The sequence below is a fragment of the Vulpes lagopus genome, chromosome 7 (assembly GCF_018345385.1).
Source record: "Vulpes lagopus strain Blue_001 chromosome 7, ASM1834538v1, whole genome shotgun sequence".
Taxonomy (NCBI): domain Eukaryota; kingdom Metazoa; phylum Chordata; class Mammalia; order Carnivora; family Canidae; genus Vulpes; species Vulpes lagopus.
In genome coordinates this window covers 24,033,345-24,059,500 of record NC_054830.1, presented here as the reverse complement: position 1 = coordinate 24,059,500, position 26,156 = coordinate 24,033,345, and the positions used below count along the sequence as shown (strand labels likewise).

Sequence of the window (26,156 nt, the reverse complement as noted above, 5' to 3'; positions counted from 1 at the left end):
AATAAGTAGTGGCAGCCCTGGTGGTTCAGCAGTTTAGCAACGCCTTCAGCCCAAGGTGTGATCTTGGGGACCCTAGATTGAGTCCCACGTCGGGCTCCCTGCATGAAACCTGCTTCTCCCTCTGCCTGTGTCTCTGCCTCTCTCTCTCTCTCTCTCTCTCTCTCTCTGTGTGTCTAATAAAAATAAATAAATAAATAAATAAATAAATAAATAAATAAATAAATAAAGCATGTAGGTGAAGGGAAAAGGAAGTATTTTAAATAGCCATGTGGAATGGCATGCACGCACCTCCATTTTGACGCTGAACAGATGACTGGGACTGGTAGGGTCTCTTGAAAGCTTTGTGATTAAATGAAGTAGAAGTAAAGACCCAAATTGCTTTTATAAATTATGTCATAGAAAAACCATGACATAACATGTTTGCAAAGGTGGAAGGCAAATTGCAAAAAATGTAAAAAATACAGTTTAGAGTCTCAACTTGTGCAATGGCACAGATACCAGACATAGTTGGCCAGGATGGAAATCCCTGCATCTTGAAGCCCTTTGGCACATGCACGTTTTCCCTGAGAACTGAGACTCAACCCTGAAAACTTAGAGGACTCAGACTGCACAGACAGAATCTAAGAGGTCATGAAAAGCATAAGTCACCATCAGGAGCACTGTTGAGCCTCTAAGAATGGAATGTACCATGTAAATAATTGTTTTTCTGTAGGGAAAGAGTGATGGCATCCCTTGTTCTATATGAGGCTTTGTTCCTAGTGTAACACATTTTTCATCTACTGATCTTAGTACCTCTGTATTAGTCACTCTCTCTGTTTTAGGAGTTTGCCAAAGACACTGCTCTGCTGTCTTAGATCTCCTCTTTTATTCTGAATTTGTAACACATTTTCTTATTAACCTCTGAAGGATTACAAACCTCATAACCCAAACTGCATGATAATAAGCATATCACTTTCTAGACATGAGGGCCATATCTGTAGTGAAAAAGAAGCTGTTTTCCTTGGCAAGGGAGTGTTTTCAGGGTGTTGGTTGTGTCACAGACGTAAGTGGTGGAAGAACTTTCAGACGAGATGAAGTGTTCCTGATGTCCACATGGACTTCATATAAAGTGTGTGATGTAATTCCGATTGGCTTTTCTTCTTGCCATCACCGAGACAGACCTTCCCCAGTCTCAGTTCTCATGTATGTTTGATTGCATCACTTTCCATTTTTATTGAGTTTATTGCTGTAAAAGAAGCAAAAGGCATATTTTTATGGAAGAATATGATTTTCTACCCTGTAACTATATTCCCCTTAGAAAAGCCCTTTTCTATTATTGTCTGCATAAAGTACTTATTTAAAATTTACCTCATGGCTATGATAGTCTGAAAGCTATTTAAAGCAACTGTCTCTTTAATATTTATAGACTGAAATAGTTTTATCATTATCAATCTATTTTTGTTGAATAAAGTAGGTGCATGTAGAACTTGTCATGTTCTTCCTTCCTATTAAATACCATTCTGTTGATCAGGTTATTTCATTCAATTTCCTCTCTCAATACCCCATTCCCATACTAAATTTCTACTCTGATACTTGTAGAAGCTAGCCCAGATCATTTTTTTATATGATAAACATCATCTTTGCTTAGGCATGTAAAGTTCAAAGTTTTTTTAGCTTTATTTTAGGACGAATCAGTTTCATATGTGGAATTAACTATATATTGTGCTGTGAGCTACAACTGCATGTGATTTAGAACTATAACCCATGTGAAGAATGCTGATCTTGCTGATCATAACAGATTTTCTCTCTTTTATAATTTTAGTTAATCCTAATCCAGATTTTCCCTTTTTTAATTGTATAGTCTGTTCTTGTTGTATGAGAGAGAGAGTGAGAAAGAGATAACTTACTTTTATTTTAGGTAGAAATGATTATAGATTCATGATTCCTTAAATTATAAAGAAGAAACATGTTCCATGGATTTCATATATGTGATCAGTGTCACTATCTCTTCACACATACCCAGAGCATATTGATAATCAATCACAATTCTTTTTCAGTGAATCTTTAAGTGTCCTCAGAATCCTTCTCAAGACTGCCAGTCACTACCAAATATTTAAATTTGGCAAGCAAAATGAAACCTATTTGCCCCCTGATCTAGTCTGACTTCATTCTGCAAATGATATTTCATCTCATCCTTTCCAAGGAATTGCACAACCTGAACAATTCCAAAAAAGGGGGTCTTATTTCTTTGTAAGCATCCCATTCTACTCATTCTCATAAGTTATTGTCAGTAGCTTGGTTCTTGTTTATGCTTTAGTTGTTGAAAAGAACAACAAATGCTAGTTAAAACACATTTTCAAAACATATATTTAAAAATGTACTTATAAACTGTCAAGTTAGAAAGAATCTCAAGGGCAAAAACTAAACCAAAGAAGGGAGCTGGAGTGATGATAGAGCACTGATTCTGTCTTCTCGTTGGCATTTTCTAGATGGTGAACTTGAGCATTAGTTTCCATAGTCACGGGGACATTGAAAGAAAGAGAAGCCTGAGTTTGTTCAAGATGAAGACTCAAATAGGAATTCTACTACCCCTACCACATTAAGCTGGGATCTCAGACAGCTACATGCTTTAGTACAAACTAAAAAACCTCCTCACTATACTCTCCTCCCACCTAGACTAGGTGAATCCAGGGAAAATTATCTATTTTAAAACTTTGAGCCAAGTGAAAGGTAAAAACAAAAACAAAAACAAACTAGCTTTGAGAATCCTTAACCACAGATGTCTCTTGCACAGATGTGCAGTGTATATATAAGGTGATCAAAAAACTTCAAGTAGAGAATGGAGTTTAAAGGGGTACTTGGTTGATAGTGCCCAGGTATTGGAAGAGACAAATGCTCTGAAGGGCTACATGTTCAACTTAGATCTCAAAGTTTTCCTCCAAATAAGGTTCCAAAAAACATGATCACACAGTAAAAGTTTTTCCTAAATCACAAAACTTGACAGAAATCAAGCTACCATAATTGATAGCTGGTATAAAAAAAATAGCAGAACTAGAATAGCAGAACTGTGGCATATTCATTCAGTGTAATATTACTCAACAATAAAAGGGAATGAAGTACAGATATGTACTATAATATGGATGAACCTTGGAACATTGTGCTGTGTGGAAGAAGCCAGTTGAAAGGTATGTATAAGATCCCGTTTATATAAAATTCCCAGAATAGACAGAAGGTAAATATGAGTTGCCTAAGGCTGGGGGTACAGGGTGAGGAATATGGAGAGTGACTTCTAATCATTACAAAGTTTCATTTTGGGATGATGAAAATCCTCTAACATTTGATTATCATGAGGGTTGCACAATTCTGTGAATATACTAAAAATCATCAACTGTACCCTTTAAGCAGTTGAATTGTATGGCATATAAATTATATTTCAATAAAGCTATTTAAAAAGGCAGCTAATGGAAAAAAGTCCCATTACCTTAAAGGAATGAATTTGGAGTGATAGCTTGAATTTTTAATAGCTTCTGTTAGCCAAAAGTTGGCTGAGAGAAAATATCTCTTTACCTAGAAAATTACTTTTAACACTCAGCAACAATATTAAAAAAATGAAGTTGAGATATTTTTAGACAAATTTAACTTGCCACCAACAAAATCCTACTACAAGAAATTTAAAGGATGCATTTTACACAAAAGGAGATTTCTGACAGAATATTTGAGATGCAGGGATGAATAACAAAGCTAGTGACAAATGTTGGGGCTATATCTAAACTGACATGGACTGTAAAAAAATAATGATGAATTCAAAGCAAAACAGGAAAGAACTGAGATATATGGCAATAATGTGTATGTCAACGGGATGGTGGCTGAACTTAAAGTGTCTCAAGATCCTTCTATTATTCAGAAAGAATGTAAGCATAGACTGACTTTAGACTAAGGTAGATTAAAAATGTAAGTGTGCTATACTTTCTAGGGTAGTAACCTAAAGATTAGAAATAATTGAAGTAAACATAAAATAAATAAAATAAAATTATAACTTTTAAATGAGTAGAGGCAAAAAAGAATAGAATAGGAAAAAAGTCATTCAAAAGGTAAGAAGGAAAAGAGAAGAAATAGAAAAGGCAGTATATTTAGAAAGCGTGAGGTAAAATGGTTGAAATAAAATCACATACATTGTAATGTTAATAAGTGCTCCATTTAATTTTATCAGAAAGGATAAAAGCATCTCGGTATATGCTATTTGTAAGAGACATCTACAACATAAAGTTAATGACACATTGAAATTGAAAAAAAGACACACCAGCCAAATAATAACCATGAGAAAGCTGTTGTAGACTTTTAAGGCAAGGGAATAATTTTCAAGCCAGTATAGACTGTTGTGCTCAATAATTTTTGGATACAAATTCTTTTCTAGCACACAGTATACAAAGTACATTTATGATAACTGACTACATACTGTGTCATAAAGCAAGATACACCAATTTCAAACAGACCTTGTTCTTTATTCACAAAGCAAACAAGCAAGAAAAAAACCACAAAGATGACTAGGAAACATCCATGTATTTGTAGAGTAAGAAGCATACTTATAAATTATTTGTGAGTTGAAGGGTAAATAATAATGGAAATCAGAAAACATTTGGACTGAACAATAATACTACATAATCAAACTAGTGAGATCGAGCTAAAATGATACAGGGAAATTTATAGTCTTAAGACATATATATGGTAAGAAAAAGGGGTGAAAATTAGTGAGATAAATATCCAATTTACAAAGTTAGGAAAGGAAAATTGAATAAATCCAAAGAAAGTAGTAGGAAGCAAATAATTAAAAAAGATAACACTAATGAAATAGAAAATAAGAATTTTAGGTGATCGACACAGCCAAAATTGACTCTTTGAAGAATTATTTAACATGACACACTTCTGCTGAGCCTCATCAAAAAAAAGAGAGTAAAATGAAAGAATATTAGGAATGAAATAGAAGTAAGTCATAGATGCTATAGATATTGAAAGATAAATGGGTTTTATAAAAATTTCCTAAGTAAAAGTGAATATTTAGATAAAATGAAAAATTATTAGGAGAAAAAACTTATTAAAATTATCTCAAGGGATCCCTGGGTGGCGCAGCGGTTTAGCGCCTGTCTTTGGCCCAGGGCACGATCCTGGAGACCCGGGATCGAATCCCATGTTGGGCTCCCGGTGCATGGAGCCTGCTTCTCCCTCTGCCTGTGTCTCTGCCTCTCTCTCTCTCTCTCTCTCTCTCTCTCTCTCTCTCTCACTATCATAAATAAATAAAAATTAAAAAAAATTGTCTCAAATAACTAGAAACACAAATATTCCTGTAACTATTAAAGATAGATGAAGTAAAGGTTTTTGGAGAAAGAAAATATCAGCTTTAGATGGTTTTACTGATGATTTCTAATAAATGTTAATGGGAAGAAAATTTCAATTTTACACAAACCATTTCAGAACACATTAAAAGAATGAGCACTCCATTTGGAAGGCAAAATTGGTACTAAAACCTGACAAGGAGAGAACGAAATGGAAAAATTACAAACCAGTTTTATCCATAAATATAGATGAAAGATCTTGACAAAGTATTAGTAAGCTGAATCCAGGAACTTATAAAAAAAATATAATGCATCATGACTAAGTGGGGTTTTTCATAGTTGTGCAGGAGAGCTGAGTATTTTAAAAATCCATTAATGTAATTCATTACAATAACATATTAAAGGTGAAAAGTGTGATAAATCATGAGAAGCAGAAAAAATGTTTATTAATATTAAACATTCCTTAATGATTAAAAAAAAACAACTCTTGGCAAAGTTGTAATAAAGGAACTTTCTGAAACTTAAGAGTGCCTATAAAAAGCTAAAGCAAACATCAAACTTAATGATGAAACATTGAAATTCTTCCCTTTAAGACGAGGAACAAGACAAAGGAGCCACAATTTCTTCCAGGCCTCTGTGTCTTTCTGCATGGCCTGTCCATGTGGCTGGTATGGGCTTCTTCACAGCATAATGGTTAGAGGGTTGGACTTCTAACATGGTGGCCAACTTCCACCTGGAGGAAGCTAAATCTGCCTGTCTCCTATAGACAAGGGCCAGAACAGGCATACTGACACTTTGGCTGTATTTAGCTGGTTGAAGCAAGTTGCAGTTTAGCCCAGGTTCAAGAGGAGGTTAAACAGATTCCATCTCTAGTTGTGAGTGCAGAAAGTGTGTACAAGCTGGAAAAACTAGGTGTCAGTCATGTTTGGGGATTATCTACCACAACTTCAGGCTTGTAAAAATGTAAAAGTCTGATGACATAAGATATTGGCAAAGATGTGGAGTGATTGGCACACTTACACACTTCTTGTGACCCTAAAAATGAGTGTAACAACTTGGGTAAACATTTTGATGTTGTCTAGTAAAGTTAAAGATGTGCATACCACATAGTCCAGCAATTTAACTCCTAGATCATTTTTGCTAGGTGTACCAAGTGATATATATATATATAAGAATGTTGGGAATAGCACTTTTTGTTCTAGCAAAAAACCTGGAAACAAACTAAAATGTCTATTAACAGCAGAATGGGCAAATAAATTGTGGAGAAGTCATACAATGAAATTTTGTACTTCAATGAAAATGAACAAATTATATATACAATAACATGATCTTTAGGACATAAGATTGAGTAGAAAAAAGCAAAGTACTAAAAACACAGAACAAATAAAGTTGAAATGCAAAAAATATATGTAAAGGACAAGCAGGGAAATGACAAACACAAAATTTAAGGTGATAATTATTTCTGGAGGGGGAGAGAAGATAGAAATGGATTGGGACATAGGTAATTCTAATGATCTTTCTTGGTGAATTGAAGGATGAATGTCTCATATTATTTTTCCTATACTTTACAAAATTATATGTTCTTTGGTGTCTTCTCAATATTTAGTATAAACAAAAAACATTTAATTCTTACTTTGGGGGAGGGTGAAGATTCTTTTTTGTTAAATGATGCCCATGAATGATCATTTCCACAGTGGAGTAGCAGAGAAGGACCTTGGGTTAATCACCTTTAATAGCATCCTGTTGACCCTTCTGAAGATCGTGATGAATAGTTTATGTGGCTTCATGGTTTCCTGGATGAGGAATAGATACGGCTAAGAAGTCTTCATTTCACTGTGAACCTTGGTTCTCAGTGGGGTGGAAAGTGGAAGGCAATCTGCTGCCTTTCTGTTTTCTATATTCTTGGCCACCTTTACAGAGCCTCCCTAAACTCATAAGAACTTCCAAAGCCATCTTTTTTAAACTCATGGCTTGCCTTGTTGGGTTAATGATCATTGGCTACTGAAAATTAAGAGAAATCAGCAGTTCTCAAATGTGAAGAGTAGGAACTGTGGCTTCTAATTTCTTACAATGTTGTTCTTGTTTCACAGATTGATCAGCTGAAGCAGGAGCTTTCAAAGAAGGAGTCAGAACTTCTTGCCTTACAAACAAAGCTTGAAACCCTTAGCAATCAAAATTCAGATTGCAAGCAACACATCGAAGTGCTTAAAGAGTCGCTTACTGCCAAAGAACAGAGGGCTGCCATCCTTCAGACTGAGGTAAGGCACTGTTTCATGATTCTAGGCAGTAGACATTGAGATGACAGAAAATATCCTACCTGGACAGCTTTCTTTAGAATATTCCTTACCAAACTCTTGGGGAGAGATGTGTTTTGGATATCAGATATTCCAGGGATTTTGAAAAGGTAAGATCTATATCACAGATTGCATAACACTCTCAGTGGGGATACAGCAACACCCTGTAACAAACACATAACTCTTCTGCACAAAAAAATTCCTCACACTAAAGTAGGATAAATAAAGACTCTATGTAGCATCCTGTTAGTTCATGTCAGGTTGTGCCACCAATGTTTGTTTTACACTGGAATTTTTTTGTTTCATTTTTCAGAGGTTTTTTTTTTTTTTTTTTGGATTTGGGAACCATAAATAAGTGGTTGGATCTAGAATGGTTTTATCAAAAATCATAGAAAAGTCTGAATGTCATCTACCTTACTTTACTGTGTATATAGGTCCCTCTTTTAGTGCCTGTGATTCCAAGGGTTTCTTACTTCCTAAAGAGTATCCTCAATTTTCAAGATTCTTTTACCCATTAAAGAAAGTTGATACTGTGTGGGTTTCTTAAAATAAATGTTGGTTTGTTATTTCTTATTCATACTTAGAAGAAAACCAAATACATTTTACTATCCTGTTTCCTTATTTCTCCTCATTGGATTATATCTTTGGTTTGCTAAGAAAGGCAAAACATAAGCTAGTTATTATATAAATAAAACAGTTGCCAGAAAATAAGTTATTGCATGTGGACAGCAAAGAATGTGGTAACTCTCCTTGATTTTTTGTGTTGAGGCAGTATTGTTATGTGGATGACTGTAAGATAAGGCAATCTAATTGAGTTGCATGTTCTTGTGCTCTTTAAGCCATGTCTTTGTGTATGTTTTTGGGTCTGTGGGGAGGTTTAGATTTTCCTTGGAGTTAATGGGGCCCTTGAGTAGGCCTATGCTCTCAGTCAAGGTGCAACCGAGTGTCCAGAGGTGAAAAGAAACAACTTCCAGATTGGACAGGTCTTGGCATGGATGTGACTCAGCCCTTAGGCACTTGACACTGGTTAATAGGCAGTTACTCGATTGCTGCAAACCAAAATGATCACTTTGGCCTTAATGTTGTAGATATTTCACAGTTAAGAAATATCATTTTCAGTTTTGTATAGTTTCATTGTGAATGTGGAAGCATGGATATTTTATTTTGCAAGGCAAAAATTTGAACTATGCCATAAATTGGAAGACAGCTTGTATCTCTTTTGAAGTAGCTGCAGTGAATAGTATCTAGAACTGTGCTCATACTTTAGCCAGTAGTCACATGTAACCATTCAAATTTAACTAAAATTCAGTAAAATTTAAAGTATAGTCACACTAGCCACATTTCAAGTATTTAATAGTCACGTGGCTAGTGAATTGTGTATGAGAAAGCACAATTATAGAACATTTCTGCTATCCAGCACTTGTCTAAATAGGAGTTAAAAACTATAGCTTGTGGGAGAAATCCTGCTTACTGCTTGTCTTTATAAATAAAGTTTTATTAGAACACAGTCACACCCTGTCATCTATATGTTGTCTTTGGTTGCTTTTGTGCATCAACAGCAAAATTTAATAGCGATAGAGATCATCTGGCCCTTAAAGTTGAAAATATTTACTCTGGCCTTTGTAGAGAAAATTTGCCAAGCCATGGCATTGTGATTTTGTGGGAAAAGGGTTGACTGGAATTGAAATACCTGGCTGGTCCTCTCTCTAGCAATCATACTCTGAATAGGGCCAGATAGTTTGCTGACCCTTGTTGTAGAACAAGGGTCAAGTTTGTTTTCACAGTGGTTATTCACAACACATGGTTGTCTTGGGTTGGCAATAATACCAGCATTACTAATAAAGTTAGTCTAATTCTGCTTTTGCTGTGTATTAGGTAGAAGGAAATTTGAGCAAGGCAATATGCTGTGGTATTGCTTGACCTGGTTCTTTTCCAGAAGGAAAGAAAGAAAAGTCAGCTCAGAAAGTGTTACCACCTTCCATTTATTACCTTACACTGATGAGTGCTGTATCCCCCAGCCTCTTTGTCTTTCCTTATACTCTCCCTTGTATTTTACTCCTTTCAAATTAGTGTAGTCCAAATTAGACCTATACATTTTTCATGAAAAAGACAGTGGTGGCATTATGTGGATAGCTTCCATCACATGTTCAATAATTAAAATGACCCAAAACAGAGATAGTGCTTTGAAGTAGGAAAAATTATTCTGTGTGCAGAGAAAGTGAGATGATTTTCTAGTTTCCTGCTTTGAAGTTGGGAGTATGAGATTAATGATTTTATCAGCTGGAAACATCCAAGGAAATGTCTTTTGCCTTTTTTCTTCTTTTAAAATCTTTGTAAATGGAAATGGAGAATGTTACCTAATGATGTCCATCTCTTAGGGGAAGCAATTGAGGTTGAAATTAGCTCTGATTGTTGGATCATAAGCAAAGGATTTTTGGCAGAAGGGTAAAGTACATTAAAGTGATTTTCCTGCTTCTTGGAGAAACAGACAGAAATAAGACTCTCTACCTAACATGTGGTGGGTTAGTGGGTGAGTCAGTGAATGAAGCATGTTATGTTTTTGTTGTGCCTTACAATGAAAAAGCTGAGTTTACACTTGTATCTTTCAGATATGGTGCTCATTCTTAGAGGAGGTTATAAGTGATAGTTCTTTCCAGTTATATTCCTGAGTCATTCTTGAAAGCTCTTGCCAAAACAGAAGAAGGCTGTTCCTAGAATGGGAAGAGCTCTGTTGGTTTATTTGGAAAATCTGTACCAACAGCTGGATTTTGGCTACTCTTACAATATGGTATAAAGGACAGGTGCCACTGGCTTAAAGGTTGATCTCTTCAAGGAAGGCTTTTGCTACTAGGGGATTTGTGTTTAGGAGGTATAGTAGGATGAAGGGTGGGATGGCCTTGGGTGTGGCATGGGAGGCAAGTTGTCTAAGTTTGTGGCTATGTGTCTTGGCTCCTGGATTGGTTTAACTTGTACACATGCCCAGATGCTCTTTGACATGTGTAAATCAGTGGAATAAAAATTACACACACACACACACACACGCGCGCGCACACACACACACACACACACACACACACATAGATATACTGCTTAGCTCTTAACCTAACATTTTACTTTTTAAAATAGCTTCAAAAGACCCCAAGGCCAACTTTATTATTTTGCTACTTCCCTTGATGTTTTTATGTACCAACTTACTCCCATATGCCAACACATTAATTCCGTAGCATTAGAGATAGTAATGAATTGGCTTTCCTAAGCTCCTCTATTTTTCTGGATTTTAAGGAATAATTACCAACGTATTCAGAAATTAGGAAGAAGAAAGGTGTAGTTCTTATGCTATGATCTGAAGCAAAATGTATGAAGAACATTAGCATTTAGAAATGGAAGATGTGTGGACATGACTTATTTCCCTATTTTGTAACTGTAACATGAATAAGACTTAAATCTGTCTGAGCCTCCTTGCTTTGATCTATAAAATGTCAGTCACTATGCCAGCCTGATGCATCTATGTGAAAAGCGCTTTGACTCTAAGAAGGGATTCCAGTTGTAAATTGTGTTATCATCATTGCTGTTGTTATTATTACTACTATTGTATATCAGGGATGTTTCAGGAATCCTCTACCTCACTTTTTTTCTTACCATGCATTCTCTGCATTCTGCCTCTGTGGCTCTCCTTTGCATTTGTGGTGTCTGCATTATCTAGCCAAGACTTTTATATTTTAATTAGGTTACTTTTTATGTCTTTGAATGATACAGAGAAATGAAAAAAAATATGAAAGAGCCATTTATTTTGTTCTGTCCACAAATTAAGAGACTTCCTTCAGTTTTCTGGCAGGTCCACTTTTTCCTAGCTCAGAATCATTTCCAAACTGCCAGGCATAACAACTCTTTTGCATGCTTTCTAGAAGATGTGTTATATGACAGTGGCATATAATGCTTGCTTTTGTACTCATTTTTGTTCCAAATAGATCATGGAAGAGTTCTACTTGTTAGAACACTTGAGAACCTATTAACAAATATATAGGGGTTTGTGTTCACAAAGTCAAGGGGCAACATATGTAGGCAAAGGTCCATAACATTTTTGTTTTTGTTTTTTAAGGATTTATTTATTTGAGATAAAAACGGGGGGACATGCAGAGGGAAAGAATGTCAAGCAGACTACCTGCTAAGTGTTGAGCTGATGTGGGGCTTGATCGCAAGACCCTGAGATCATGATCTGAGCTGAAATCAGGAGTTGGACCCTTAACCAAATGAGCCGCCCAAGTGCCCCCTGTTTTTATGTAATCAGTATAGAAGAGAGCTTCATGCAATCTATATGCTCACTCATTAGAAAAATTTACCTAGGGACATATACATTTATATTCACTTGTAATCATTTATATAATTTTAGGCAATTTACAGATGCCCTGAAGCGTTTCCAAGAATTTCATATTAAAGATCCCTGCCCTGTAGATTTCATGCATTTTTAATTCAGTGCATAATTTTTGAATGACTACTATTGTGATATGATCTCTGCCTTTACCCAGCCGACACTTCATTGGGTATATATATATATATGGATATATGATAGAGAACTGATTTTATAGTGCCATGAATGCTCAGTGATTTCATCATCACTAGTTGATAATCACAAAAGATTCACAAAATCTTAAATGGAATTCATCTTCCTTCTATTGTTTAAATCCAGATAAGTAAAGGAAGGAAAGAAGAAAAAAGAAATACATATTTAGCTCCTTTGAAGACTAAAGCATGCAAGCTGTATGCAATGTTTATTTATATCTTGTATAATTGAAGGCTAATATTGCTAAGGTAATTACTCTGATAATGTTAAGATCTTATATTTTGATTAAAGCTGGTCCTTTTTGAGTTCACACTCAAGCAACTTGGCTTTCCTTGAGAAAGGGAATGGTATTTACGGGGTTACAGACACTGCTGGATTGATTATTTCAGGAGTTACTGCATCTACTTATAAATGCTTCAACCTGTTATACTTCAGACAGATGCTTCCCTTGACTTATCTAAATGAACAGGTGTTATTTGATAATATTTTATTGAGCATCTGTCATGTGCAAGGTTCTTAACAAGGTGGGGCCCATAAACTCATGAGCTACTGGTCTTGGACCTCTTAATTTAACCGCATTGCCCAAATGGTTACTGAGTGTCTTGTGGCTGCTACATTGAGTTTCAGGAGATATAGCTAAATGTTTCCCATATGATACTTTATTTTAAACTTGACTTACAACTTATGAAGTTGGTATTATCAACCCTGTTTTTAAGATGAGATAGAGCCTTAGAACTTACTTAAGGTGAGTGACAGAACCTTGGATTGCAAACCCTGAAATCTAGTGCTTTCCATAAGGGCTCCAGTGGATTGAATGCTTTTTTTGTGTGTCAAGGAGCTGACCGATATTGTCTCATTTAATCTTCATGGCAAAGTTTATGGCAAGTTTTATAATTTTGTCTTAACAGGTGAGTTCACTGCTCTCAGTGCTTACTAGGTAAAATCCTGTATTTGGCTATGAAGAGTTAAGAATGAATAACTCTGAGGCTTAAATCCTCATAGTATCACTATGGCTAAAATAACCATTACATTGTGGCCATAATAATGAAGGATATTGCCCAAACTCTGGGAGGGAACCATTTTCCATGAAGTCTAGAATCCTAGAATATTAAGTATAGTTTATTATATAATATTTACTTTTTATTTCTTTAAAGATGTTTATGATTATGTGTACATACCTACACATATGCATCCATGAATAGTTTAAGAAAAGTAAAAGAATGGACAGCAGTACCTTATGGTGTTTTCTTTTTGTGTTGGAGACTCAGGTGATTTTTAAGTTGTCTATCATTTGCAAGGTAAAAAGAATTAAATGCAAAAAATTAACAGAAGAGATGATGATCATTTCTTTAGGGAGATTGTTTCCTCAGCAAGGTGCTACTGGTGGAGTAGGAGGTATTTGTGGGCCCATGGTGACATTTTTTTGGTCCTTTAGTCATAGATGTTTCAGTGTGATAATACAACCAGAAAGCAGACTTACGCTGTCAGTTTTCAAGATATTGTAAAAACCAAACTTTTGACAATAAAAATGTTACATGAAGAAAAGAACATAATTTATGACTACTTGTTTCTTGATTTTTTGCATTTATGTGGACCCCCTGCCCCATTTCATGATGAGGTTCGGACTCTTGGGTGTACAGGTCACTGTGACAGGAGCTGTGAATGCTTTGTGGCCTCCAGGGACTGTGGGACTAGATGAATTCATATAGGGCTTTGCAAACTATTCCAGATACTTGTTTCTGAACTCACTTGTTTTTAGCAAAGGAGTTTTTTTTTTTTCTTTGTGGGTAGAAATAATATTTGCCACAATATAGAAGGTGAGATTTAGAAGCAGTGGTCCTTCACTTTTTTTCTTTTTTAAAATTTCCATTCAATTTAATCAACATATAGTGTATTATTAGTTTCAGAGGTAGAGTTTAGTGATTCATCAGTTGCATATAACACCCAGGGCTCATTCCATCAAATGCCCTCTTTAATGCCCATGATCCAGTGCTCCTTTACTTTTAATTGGTAATTTCAGGTTTGTTTTGCTTTCCTTTCCTTTCCTTTCCTTTCCTTTCCTTTCCTTTCCTTTCCTTTCCTTTCCTTTCCTTTCCTCTCCTCTCCTCTCCTCTCCTCTCCTCTCCTCTCCTCTCCTCTCTCCTCTCTCCTCTCTCCTCTCTCCTCTCTCCTCTCTCCTCTCTCCTCTCTCCTCTCTCCTCTCTCCTCTCTCCTTCCTTTCTCCTTTCTCCTTTCTCCCTCCTTTCTCCTTTCTCCTTTCCTCCTGCCATGATTGACTGGCAAGCAATGAAGTCTTTTTTAAATCACTTCAGTCTAGGCTTCAAAGGATATTTGAAATGACTGTTTTGAGATAGACTTTTGTCTAATGAACACATGGTATTTAAAAGTGAGGCATTTTTTTCTAAAAAGTCAGTAGCATATGACAGCACCAATTTTTAGGACTGTTAGATTACCCCAGTGCTACATCAGGGTACATTGGTTCACTTTCAAGACTTGCAAGGAATGTCTTTAAAATTAATAAATTAAGGGATTTGGTGAAAAAAATATACAAAACAAAATCCTGGTGTTGCTTATACTTTTCCATTCTAATCCTGTTGTTGGCTTTACATTTTAAAATGTTTAAAAAAAAAATAAAATGTTTTTATTTGACTGGGAAAGGCATCATTTGAAATTTTTATTGATAACACTCTTAACTGTAAGAAAAAGACATAAACTTGCAAAACTGTAACTATCATGGTGGCCACAATTGGGAGGTCTGCAAAATGGTTTATTACCAGTAGAAAAAAAGCTGTTGGGAACCACAGTCGTTATAGGGGTCACCACCTCTGTTACATGCATTTTATTTTTTTCCCTTTTCATTTTGAGGGTATTTATGATGGCAGTGCCAAATTACATACTTTTCCCTCCCCTAATGTCTGTAGGCTTTGTTTTGATTCTCTCTTTATTAATGATGTGAAAACTTTGGGGTTATATAAAAATGAGCCAGGGTCAGGCTTTGCATGCCCCAGAATGCTGAAAATGTCCTTGTATCTACTTAGTGAAGGCATTGTTTAAAGGGGCACATTTTACTTCCTAGGATTTTTAGCTGTTTTGCAGATTTTAGATATCTGGGTAAAATGTGCAAGGCAGCCTTATACTCTTGCTTTCTTTCTTTTTTTCTTTTTTTATACTCTTACTTTCTTAAGGTAAAACATAAAAGACTTGTGGTAGAGGAATTAAAATATGTTATGGTTGTTGGCTGCAGTTCCATAGCAATTTCTGGCCTATTAAAGGATGATGCAGGTAGTTATAGACATTATTTTATTCCACAGGTCAAGAGTGTAGTACTTCTGTTGTTATTGTTGTTCAGGCTTTCAGAGAATACCTTATTTAACACCTTGTTAGTATAAAATTGCTTTTGACTTCATAAACACAGGTGTTCAGTTTGAATCTTAATGAACTGTGAAATAGGTAGATGTCTAAAAGGAAATTCTATAAATTGTGAACATGGCTCTGTCAGCACACTAAATGGATTAGGAAAATTCACTGTCTGCCCTGTAACTGAACACCAATGTGATGCGTGGACATGAATCAGTCCTGAAAAGCCAATAAAATGGAAGGAAAAAGCAGAACCTAGGAGATGTTGATTGTGTGGGTTCCCCCTACCACAAATGAATGTTGATGCAGAAGGCTCTGAAATCAGAATGGGTATTCAGAGGACAGCCAAGAAGGAATACATATGAGCAGACAACTTAGAATTTATAGAGTAAAACCACAAACACCTTATTTTCCATTGTACTAAAATAATGATATTTTACAGTACTCATTTTGTATGGTAATTCTGCTTTCAATTTTATATTGTTACTGCAGCTCAAATCTCATTATAAGTGTTCCAACAAAAATTCCTTTTTAATCAAAAACTTTCCAATCTTTAGCCCATTGTCAACTTATTTTGAGCAACTTATTTTTCTAGTGAAACAAAAGAACTTGGTTCTTCTTTTTGAGTTCATCAGGATGTTATTTGACCTGTGTGGCTAAACATGTAATTAAGATAACTGAATCATTTTAATTTCTACATTAGATCCCTTTGTAATCTGCATCTGTTGTTTTAGAATGTAGAGATATGGAGTCAGAGCACTTTATATTATTTGAAACGAAAGAAAGAGATCATTAATACTTTTGTTTGGTTATATTTTTGTTTGAAAAGGCATTGTCTGTCTATACTATATTAAGCTGCAACTGGAAGTGACAATATCCAATTAACCAATCATCTCTGGGAAAGTACTTGTCCCCTGGTAAGTGTTACTGGTAAATGGTTTGTAGGGAAAAAAGAATGTATTTCTGTCATGTCTATGGGAAGCTGACTTGTTGCTTTAAAAAGGAGATGATGGAATTTAGGAGGAGGGAAATTCAACAAAACTCACTGACCTCCAAGCTCACATTCTTTCTTTCTCTTGTTTTGGTATGAATTTTATGGAAAACAGAATTTATTAAGTACTTTCTTTCATTTTTTTCCTTTTGGGGGCACCATTTAGAAATAATCAGTTTACATTATGATTATGTTCTCCTGATACTGGACCCAATATTTGTAACACTTGCCTCTATTCCTCTGAAAAAAGCTAACATTTGCTGTGGTTGGATTTTTTTATGTATATATTTACATATCAAACCAAAATGTAAAGAGTGAAGTTAAATTGCAGGGTTTCTGCAAGAATCTTTTACCCATTTTCATATGAACTTTATTCTTTTGTAAGTTAAAATACAGATATTTATTCCATATAGACATATACTTTCCCTCTCTTATTTTATTTAAAAAAAGAGAGGAAGAGAATACAACTTGAAACAAAAAGTTGTGTAGATGATAGGATACTTGTAACTCTTAAAAGTTTATTTTTATTGCAAGCATTTCTGTCTTGAGATGTATGAAATTTATTTTCTTGCAGTTATTTTGTATTTTATTTTCTTATTTTCAAATGTAGTGATTTCTTAAATCCTTATGATTATAACAGAATGATGATAAAATGCTACTTGGCAGTTGTTAATTTGAAACTGGACAGGTCATAAGTTCTGTCATTAAAATCTGGCCAATTGTGAAGGAAAAGAGAAGATCTAATTCCTCATTTACTGAGTGTGACCCCTTAGCCTAGTGCCAGCAAAGCTGGGTGTCAGCTTTCTCCACAGTGATGACCACCTTTGACAGCTCTTCTGAGGACAATACAAGAAGAAGGGAAAAGTGTGACTTGGAGAACAGTTGGGACTATCAGAGATCTAGAGATTAGAATTTGTCAACTCTTCAACCTCACTCCCATTCAAAATCAAAGTGTGCATTTGTGGAAAAATGTACATGAATTTTAAAGATTTAATTTGGAAAAATTTAATCGTTTGCACCTTGCCGTGCCTACATGAATATGTGTGTGTATGTGTGTAAAAGTGAAAGAGCACTAAGATATGAAATTTAGGTGTACAGTATCATTTTGGTAACCTTGTTAGTTGGATCTCCAGTAGGTTATTTATAAAGTACTTACTGTGTGTTAGGCATAGTGCTAGGTACTAAGAATACAGAAGTAAATAAGAGATGGGTGTTGTCAACATTATCACCTGTAATATAGAGATTGAAAAAAATGTAAGATTATTGGTAATTCTTTTTGTCCTTGAGCTTTCACTAGGGTTGATACATGAAAGATTCAATCTAATGAATTGTTGGTTGCTTGACAGAACCCATAAAGACCTTTGGACATACAATAGGGCCTCCGAGTAAGTCTAATGAAAGTACCTAACCAAATGGAGAAATTGTTTTGATGTTTGGAGCTTTTTTCATTTCAAATCCTTAAATTTTCAAGGATCACATTGTTGGATAGTCTCTTGATAAAGGCTGTGTAGAACACAAAAATATAATCTTATTCCTCTGAAACACTGTGGCCTACCTGGGGTTTTTATTACCATGTTTAAGTATTTATTTTATTCCTTTATTAACCTAACAGTTATATAGAAGGAAAACTTCATCAGAGTATAAGTTTCTTGAAGGAAAGTATCTTTTGCTTTATTTTACTGGGATATATGATCTCTGAGCAGTGTCTAGCATAATATAGGAACTCCAAAAATGTTTGTTGGATCTATTGTTGCTCTCCTATGTTATAGGAGGTATAGTGAGAGACTTAGAGGAGATATTATATCACACAAGAAATGAAAGTATCCAGTCTCAGGTGGTGCTTTGATATTAGCAGTAGGAGGAAACACTGATTAACTCTTCTACAACTTAGGTATGGTGAAAACTTTCCTAACTATGAATCAAGATCTGGTAGCAATAATGTATACGATTGATAAATTTGATGACATGAGGTAAAGAATTTTTGCATGGCAAAAAAGTATCAGGTAGGATAAAAAACAGTAACAGCTTAGACTATAGACTTGCAAGCTGTGCTACAGATAAAGCGTTTGTATCTCTAAAAATAAAGTTTTTAAAAACAGAGAACTGAAGAACCAACAATCCTATAGAATACTGGGCCTGACACATAGATAGTACACAGAAAAATAAATATAAATGGTGCTTAATTCGTGATGTTCAACCTGACACAGGATAAGAGAAGTGCATATTAAATCTACATTGAAAATTTTTTTCACTTATTAGAATGGCAAAAAAATCCAAAGATTTGAAATGTACTCTATTGGTAATACTGTGGAAGTAACTAGCCCTCTAATAACATTGCTGGTAAAAATGCAAAATGGCATATCCCCTTTCAGAAGGGAAGTTGGCAGTATCTAGCAAATTATACATGTTTACCTTTGGCTGTAATCCCAATTCCTCCCAGAATCTCTAGATCCCAAAGATCCACTGGCAGAAATACAAAATATTGGAAACTATTCATTGCAACACTATTTGTAATAGCAAAAGACTGGGGACCATCGACTACCAGGAGGGGATTGATTGAATAAGTCATCGTGATCCACAAAATGGATTACTTGTAGCTGTATAAAAGATGAAGAATATCTCTAAATACTGATATGGAATGACCTCTAGAATATATTGTTTAAAAAAAAAGGTTAAAAGTATATAGGTTATGCTACTGTTTACCTTAGAGATTAAAGGAATGCGAATATATATTCATACATATATATGTATGTATTTGCTTATATTTTTAAAAATTGATGGGCAAACCATAATATTACTGTTTCACAGTAGAATGAATGGACAGGGAAAGAACCTAGACTTCCTTGAATATATTTTGTGTCATGGATTTGACTTTGGAACCATGTAAATACATAATTATAAAGCAAAACTGAACCTAAAGTCAGTCCCTAAAAAGTTAAACCTATCTATGTGTCTCAGTGGTGGTATAACCTCACAGCATCTATTCCAAGTGGCTTTAAAACACAATACTTTGAGTGTATGTCTCTAGTGGTATACAGTCCAGGATAAAAAAAAATATGCAAAAATCTTAAACTTTTTAAAGTAATTATATTATTGATTATAATGTAGGTATTATTATTCTAAGGCAGGTATGTGTGAAACCTGGGATAAAACAAGTAAGTGTTTTTGTTTGTGTCACTAAGCTCTTAGGAGAAAAGAAATATGATGCAAGATTGATGAAGTTAAGAAAAAATATGACTGCAGTTTTAGGTTGTGTTTCCTCTTTAACATCATGTAGACTTATATAGATAAGTGTTTTATATTTATATTCTAGCCATGACTCTGTGAAGCCCTAGGAACAAGGACCAATCTGGTAGCAATGAACATTCCTAGTGTCAGATTTACTGTTTTCCCATGAAAAACCTTTGTAGAAGTGGAAAAGTCTATGTCTGGGGCAGGGAATGATGCTTAGAACATCTTGTCATGCCAGAAAGTGGGGAAGCTATCAAAGACAGGGCATGTCAAAAAGACCGAGGAACAAATAAAAAAGATATGCCCACTGAACAAAGAATTTGAGCATCAATAACACATAAAATATGCTTAAATCCAATAGTTCAGAATAACCCTTACAAAAAAAGCTCTTTTGTAGATTCTAGAGAACCAATACATTATTTCTGAAACTAGTAAATAAGGGAAAGAAATGAGCATTTATTGTAACTCTTTTATATAAATTGTACCTCAGAGTAGTCAGAGAGTTGACAGAGAAGATTCTCTGTATAAAAGTATTCCAGGGATCCCTGGGTGGCGCAGCGGTTTGGCGCCTGCCTTTGGCCCAGGGCGCGATCCTGGAGACCTGGGATCGAATCCCACGTCGGGCTCTCAGTGCATGGAGCCTGCTTGTTCCTCTTCCTGTGTCTCTGCCTCCCTCTCTCTCTCTCTCTCTCTGACTATCATAAATAAATAAATAAATCTTTAAAAAAAAAAAGTATTCCAGTTAATAAATGAAGAATGCTAGACTATCAGCATTTTGCATCCTCTAATGATTTAATTAGTGGATCTGGGAATTGAGTTTTAATGATTGTCATATCAAACAGTATATGCCTCCAGATGAAAGTACACTCTGTTACAATTAAGAAGTCTTGTCAGAAAAACCCAACTTGAATTTTACTGGAAATAGGATAGAGAGAAACTTGGCAAATAGCTTCAAGGGATGAGCAAGTTCCACATCATGGGAAACTTGTAGGACAGATGAACTCTGTTTTTGTTTTAAAACAATGACAAAGTTTTCAAGGAAAAAGAGAAAGAGAGAGGAAAACTGTAGATAAAAAAAACTTAAGAGACATATTAACTAATCATAATGTATGAACCTTGTTTGGATCTTGATTCAAATAAGCAAAATGGTAGAATTGTGAGCCACTGTGGGAATTTGTTGGTTAAACTTGCGATAGTAAAGAATCACTGGTAAATTTTTCTAAGTATGATGATAGGATTTTTGAAATTTAATGTAGAATTCTTATTTTTTAAAAACACATACTAAAATATTCACAGATGAAATAATAATATCTGGTGTTCAATTTTAAATAATTAGGGGGCTGGGAAGGATGTGTGAGTTCATAGAAGGAATAGGGTAATAATACATGTATAGTGAGAAATGGTTGCATGGATATTCATTCTGTTATTTTCTGTGTTTTTGTATATGTTTAAAATTTATGTAAGAAAACACTGAAAACAAAATAAAAATAATAAATGAGTAGTGACCTGCATAGGCTTTTTGAATTTCATTCCCTGGGACATGGATATGTCACAAGATGTTTCCCACTCATCTCCCCTGGGACATTATGTCCTTCTTTATACAGATGCTTTTTATGCTAAATTATTCTAAACTTGATGGTGACCCTGAAGATGATTTCAGACTTTTTAGTGAATCAATGAAAGTACACATTTTTAGAAGGAAAAACTCTTATTTTAACTTTTTCTAGTTTTTCTAAGTCTTTGTTTTTGTGAGAAGGTAATTTGGATGTAAAAGACGTAGAAGAAAGCATTGGGAAATCTGAAAGGGAAGCTGAGTCAGTTGAGCTTTTTATCTTGAAGCTCTGGAAATCTTTTTTCAACCTAGCCAGTTGTTGTAAGAATGCAGCTGGCTGATATCAGAGACCTACCTGCTAATGACTCATTCCATTTAGGCAGGGTCTGTCCTAGAGAACTTCCCTGGAAATGGTTTGGGTTGCCAGATACAGACCATGACCACGTGATTTGCACTTGGCATCGTTTCTTTTACCCGCAATGGTGGGTAGCAGTCATCAGAGGATCTAATTTCTATTTCACACTCAGCCGAGAAGTCTAGAAGACTTTATTTTGCCTGTTTGGATTCTTCTATTCTTACAATCTCAATGTTTTCTAATTAGTAAAACATAAGTATAGCTCAAGGAATCCTAAATATTTGTCTTACATGTTTTAGAAAGAAAAAGTATATAAAAAATGAAATACAGGTAATAAAACCATGTTAATTTTATTCTTTCTTTGTGCCAGTTTTGAAGCCTCTTAAATACTACAAAGGAAGCAGAACATTCACTATGGAGTGAATTGTTAGAGTGCACCGGTATGTGTTTTGTAAATTGAGTTTATCTAAATCCCAGTCTAGAAGAACTAAACCAGCTTTCTCTAATCTTTCTCTAGAAAGTGAGTTCCAAAGTGATACCACATGTTGGGTGCAATACAATAGAGCCAAGATTGTTATCAATATATCTCAATATGTTATAGAGTGCATCTGAGAACATGAAAGAATAAAAGAATGCTCGTCAATTTATGTAAGATTTAAGAGAGAATGGGCGATTTTGAAATGTTTCTTTTGTTCAGTTTTAGAACCTGTATAGATAAGTTCTGGCAAACTCATTTCCTCCCCTACCCCTTTGCTTTTGTACAAATTTCTCATCTTCCTTTCTCCACATATCTTTAGATCTGGGCAGAAATTTGTTTGTGCTCATTATCCCTGGATGATGTGGCCTTGATCACTTTCTCTGCTCTCTCTTAGCATAGTAGTTGCCACTAAGTTTCCAGAATGCTTTTTAACTTGACTATGAGTTTCTTGAGTATGGAGACATCTTAACTTGTATGCTTTCCTGCTTCTGCAAAATCTGGTTTTGCTCAATTCCCTCTCATTATCTACTGTAGGTGTGGGTTTTGTCAAAGAATTTTGACAGGGTTTGGGAAAGTTTGAGCCTGGGAAGATGTTGTATTGAGTAACCACTATAGGAAGTGAATGTAGCTTTGCATTTAGTTTCATTTTTATAGTACTTGGCTATAATCCTGGTCTTTTAGGGAGAAATTATTACACAGAGTCTTATCCTGGGCATTGTGTTATTTCCTAAGCTAAAATTTGTAATTCAAGTTAGTAACATTTCTAAAGCACATAGTTCTTATTTTTATTAGCCAATTGATGCTTTATACTGATGATAAACATAGTTAAAGTGCTTTTCCCTTAGGAGCTTGCAATTGGTAAAATCAGAATGAAGCTACTAGTGCAGTTTGACACATTTTGCCAACAGGAAGTCTTATGTATTATTAACCAAAACAATAGTAGGATATCATATTTATTATGCATTTTCCAGGTGTCAAGCCCACTGTGATGTCAGATCATCCTCATATCAGTCTTATGAGGTTGGTACTATCTGGTACTTCTCATAGTTTTTTTTATTTTATAAAACTTCTTTGTGTGCAAAGTGGTCATAGTTAGAGTGGATTTTAATAATTATCTATAATACATATTGACTGAGAAGCCTCAGGGTAGGTTAGATTAAGGACATTCCCTTGTCCTTAGGGTGTCCCTATGTAGAGACTCAGAACCAAAATTAACATGATGGAATATGTTCAATAATAAAGGCAGAAACAGAGAACTCTGAAACACCAGGGATTAATGTGCCTGTGGGAGAGCGAGTCATTATAGGTGTTAATGGGGAGGAGAGTTTAAGATGGACCCTGAAGGAGCAACAGTGTTTACAGTGATGGAAGAGAGGTGAGAGAAGAGGTATTTGAAGCAGAAGAAATGATGCAGAGGGTAAAAGTATGCCCTATACAAGGCACAATGAATAATTAGTTGTAACTGGTGTGTCCTGCTTGCTGTGTGTGTGTGTGTGTGTATGTGTGTGTGTATAGGAGAAATAAGGATTGGATGGGTGGATGTGCGATATAGCATAGGGTTTGAGCTCATCAGTTTTGGAGTCAGAAAGAAGACTGCTTCAGAGTCCCAAGTCTGTGTCTTCCTACTCTGTTTCAACTGAAAATTTGTTCTTTCACTCATTCAACAAATATTCATTGATGTCTTCTGTGAGTTTGACATTATCCTATGTACTAGCGACAGAGCAGTGAACATAATAGGCAAAAATCCCTGCTACTGTGGAGCTTACATTCAAGTGTAAATTTGGGGGATGGCAGTGAAGTAAAGAAACATATATGAAAAGGACCATTTAACAGTCAGTATGCTAGATCAGATAGTGATCCTAGATGGAGGGAGGTACAAGTGCCCAGGCCCTCAGTCAAGAGTGAACTTTGTGTATACAGAACAAAGTGAAACCAATGAGGCCCAAGTAGAATGCATGAGAGGAGAATAGGAGAAGGTGAACTTGGAAAGATGGCAGAAGCCAAGCTATGGAAGATCTTGTTGGCCACAGCAAGGAAATAAGATTGGGTCCGCAGTGCAATGGAAAGCCACTGGAAGGATTTAAATATAGTGGTACGTGGTCTGGTTTTCATTCCTAAAAGACCATTCTGGCTACTGTGTGGGAATGGCCTGAGAGGCCACTGCAGATATCCTGGTAAGGAGTGATGGTGGCCTGGATCTAGTGATGGTATGGAGGTGGAGAAAAGAGGATGGTTTTGCCATCCATTTTGGAGGGATAGTTATCAGGTCATGGAGGAATTAGGTATGGAGGCAGAAGTGAAGAATGAGAGGAATTAAGGACAAATTCTGAGATTTGAGGTTGAACTAACTGGACGGGCAAGTCACTTGTCTCCTTAAATTCTGGAGAGCTGTTCCAAGGATTAAATGGGATGGGAGAGGTATACGGAATGGTAGAAGAGTTCATTAAATATGCCTGTGCTCTCTTGGTGTGTTTGAACCCAAGATATAAAGACATAAAACCCATAGAGTGGCAGAGATGTTGGGAGAGGGCTAAAGAGAAGGTACTTAGCCGAAGCCATGAGGGAGCAGATCCTAAGAGCAATAAGAAGCCATGAGGTAGAGAGAAAAAGAGGGTGTTAATAACAGTAGAAGAAGCAGTGGCAAAGAGATTGAATTACAAGAGTAGTGGGTGTTTTGGCATCACTCTTGAGCCACCCCATCTCCTTGGATACAGGAAAGGAATTTCCATTTCCCCCCAAGACCTAGCTGTACTATTATTTGACTTTGACCCTCCTTTTGCTCCCCATGAGCTTTTTCTACCTGAAAAAGCCCAGAGTTGTCTACTCATCTAACCTGATGAGTCAAATTAGGACCAACCAGACCTCTTTGTTTATGTTGGAAGACACATTTAAAAAAAAAAAAAAGTTTTGTTTATTTAAAGATTTGTTTTATTTTATGTAATTAATTTATTTTTTAAAGATTTTTAAAATTTATTTATTCATGAGAGACACACACACACACACACACACAGAGGCAGAGACATAGGCAGAGGGAGAAGCAGGCTCCCTGCAGGGAACCAAATGTGGGACTTGATCCCAGGAACCCCGTGATCATGACCTGAGTCAAAGGCAGACAGCCACTGAGCCACCCATCTTCCCTATTTATTTATTTTATTTTATTATTATTTTTTTTTTCCTATTTATTTATTTTAGAGAGAGAAGAAGTGAGCACGTGAAAAGGGAAGTGTGCAGAATCAGTGGGAGAGAGAAACCCAAGCACACTCTATGCTGAGTGCGGAGTCCATCACAGGGCTTAAGATCAACCCTAAGATCATGGCCTGAGCCAAAACCAAGAATCAGTTGCTCAACCAACTGTGTCATCCAGGCATCCCTATGTATTTATTAGAGAGAGAAAAAGAGAGAGCGCAAGCATGAGCAGGGTGAGGGGCAGAGGGACAGGGAGAGGCAGAAAATCTCAAGCAGGCTCCATGTTCAGCACAGAGCTCCATGTGGGGCTTGAGCTCACCACGAGCTCACCACCATAAGATCGTGACCTGAGCCAAAATCCAGAGTCTGATGCTTAACCAACTGAGCCACCCAGGAGCCCCACATATATCTTATTACACATAGATTTTTATTTATATCTAAGTTACAAAGTAATGCAAAAATACATTTATATTGTCAGTTTAAAAATGTAAATAATGAAAACATAAAATAAATTCCTCTTCTGTTTTTCTGAACACATTGAAGTGTGTCCTCTCCTCAGTGGCAAGCACCCTTATCATTTAGGGGTATAGCCTTCCAAACACTTTTCTAAGTAGTTACGTATTTTGTGTATATATATAAAATACAGTTATTGTGGGGATTTTTCCAAACATAAATGAGATCATATTGGATATGAAAAACAATCACTGTCATTTCTCATTTGCTGTTTTTTAGAGTTTCTTCTATGTCAATGCACAGACCTGCCTTACTGTCAGTGGTGTTCCATTATTCCACTGACCATGCTTTAGTCAATCATTCCCCAGTAGATGATCAGATTATTTCCA

General features: G+C 35.6%; 1 protein-coding gene across 1 annotated transcript in view; it reads left to right on the top strand.

Annotated features, from left to right (window-relative positions):
- The window catches only part of ERC2 (ELKS/RAB6-interacting/CAST family member 2), a 907,564-nt gene that overhangs the window by 304,988 nt on the left and 576,420 nt on the right, over positions 1-26,156 (top strand). Inside the window, exon 7 of the mRNA XM_041762409.1 lies at positions 7,400-7,567. Within this exon, the coding sequence (XP_041618343.1) occupies positions 7,400-7,567 (168 nt within the window). The remainder of the gene's footprint in view (positions 1-7,399; positions 7,568-26,156) is intronic.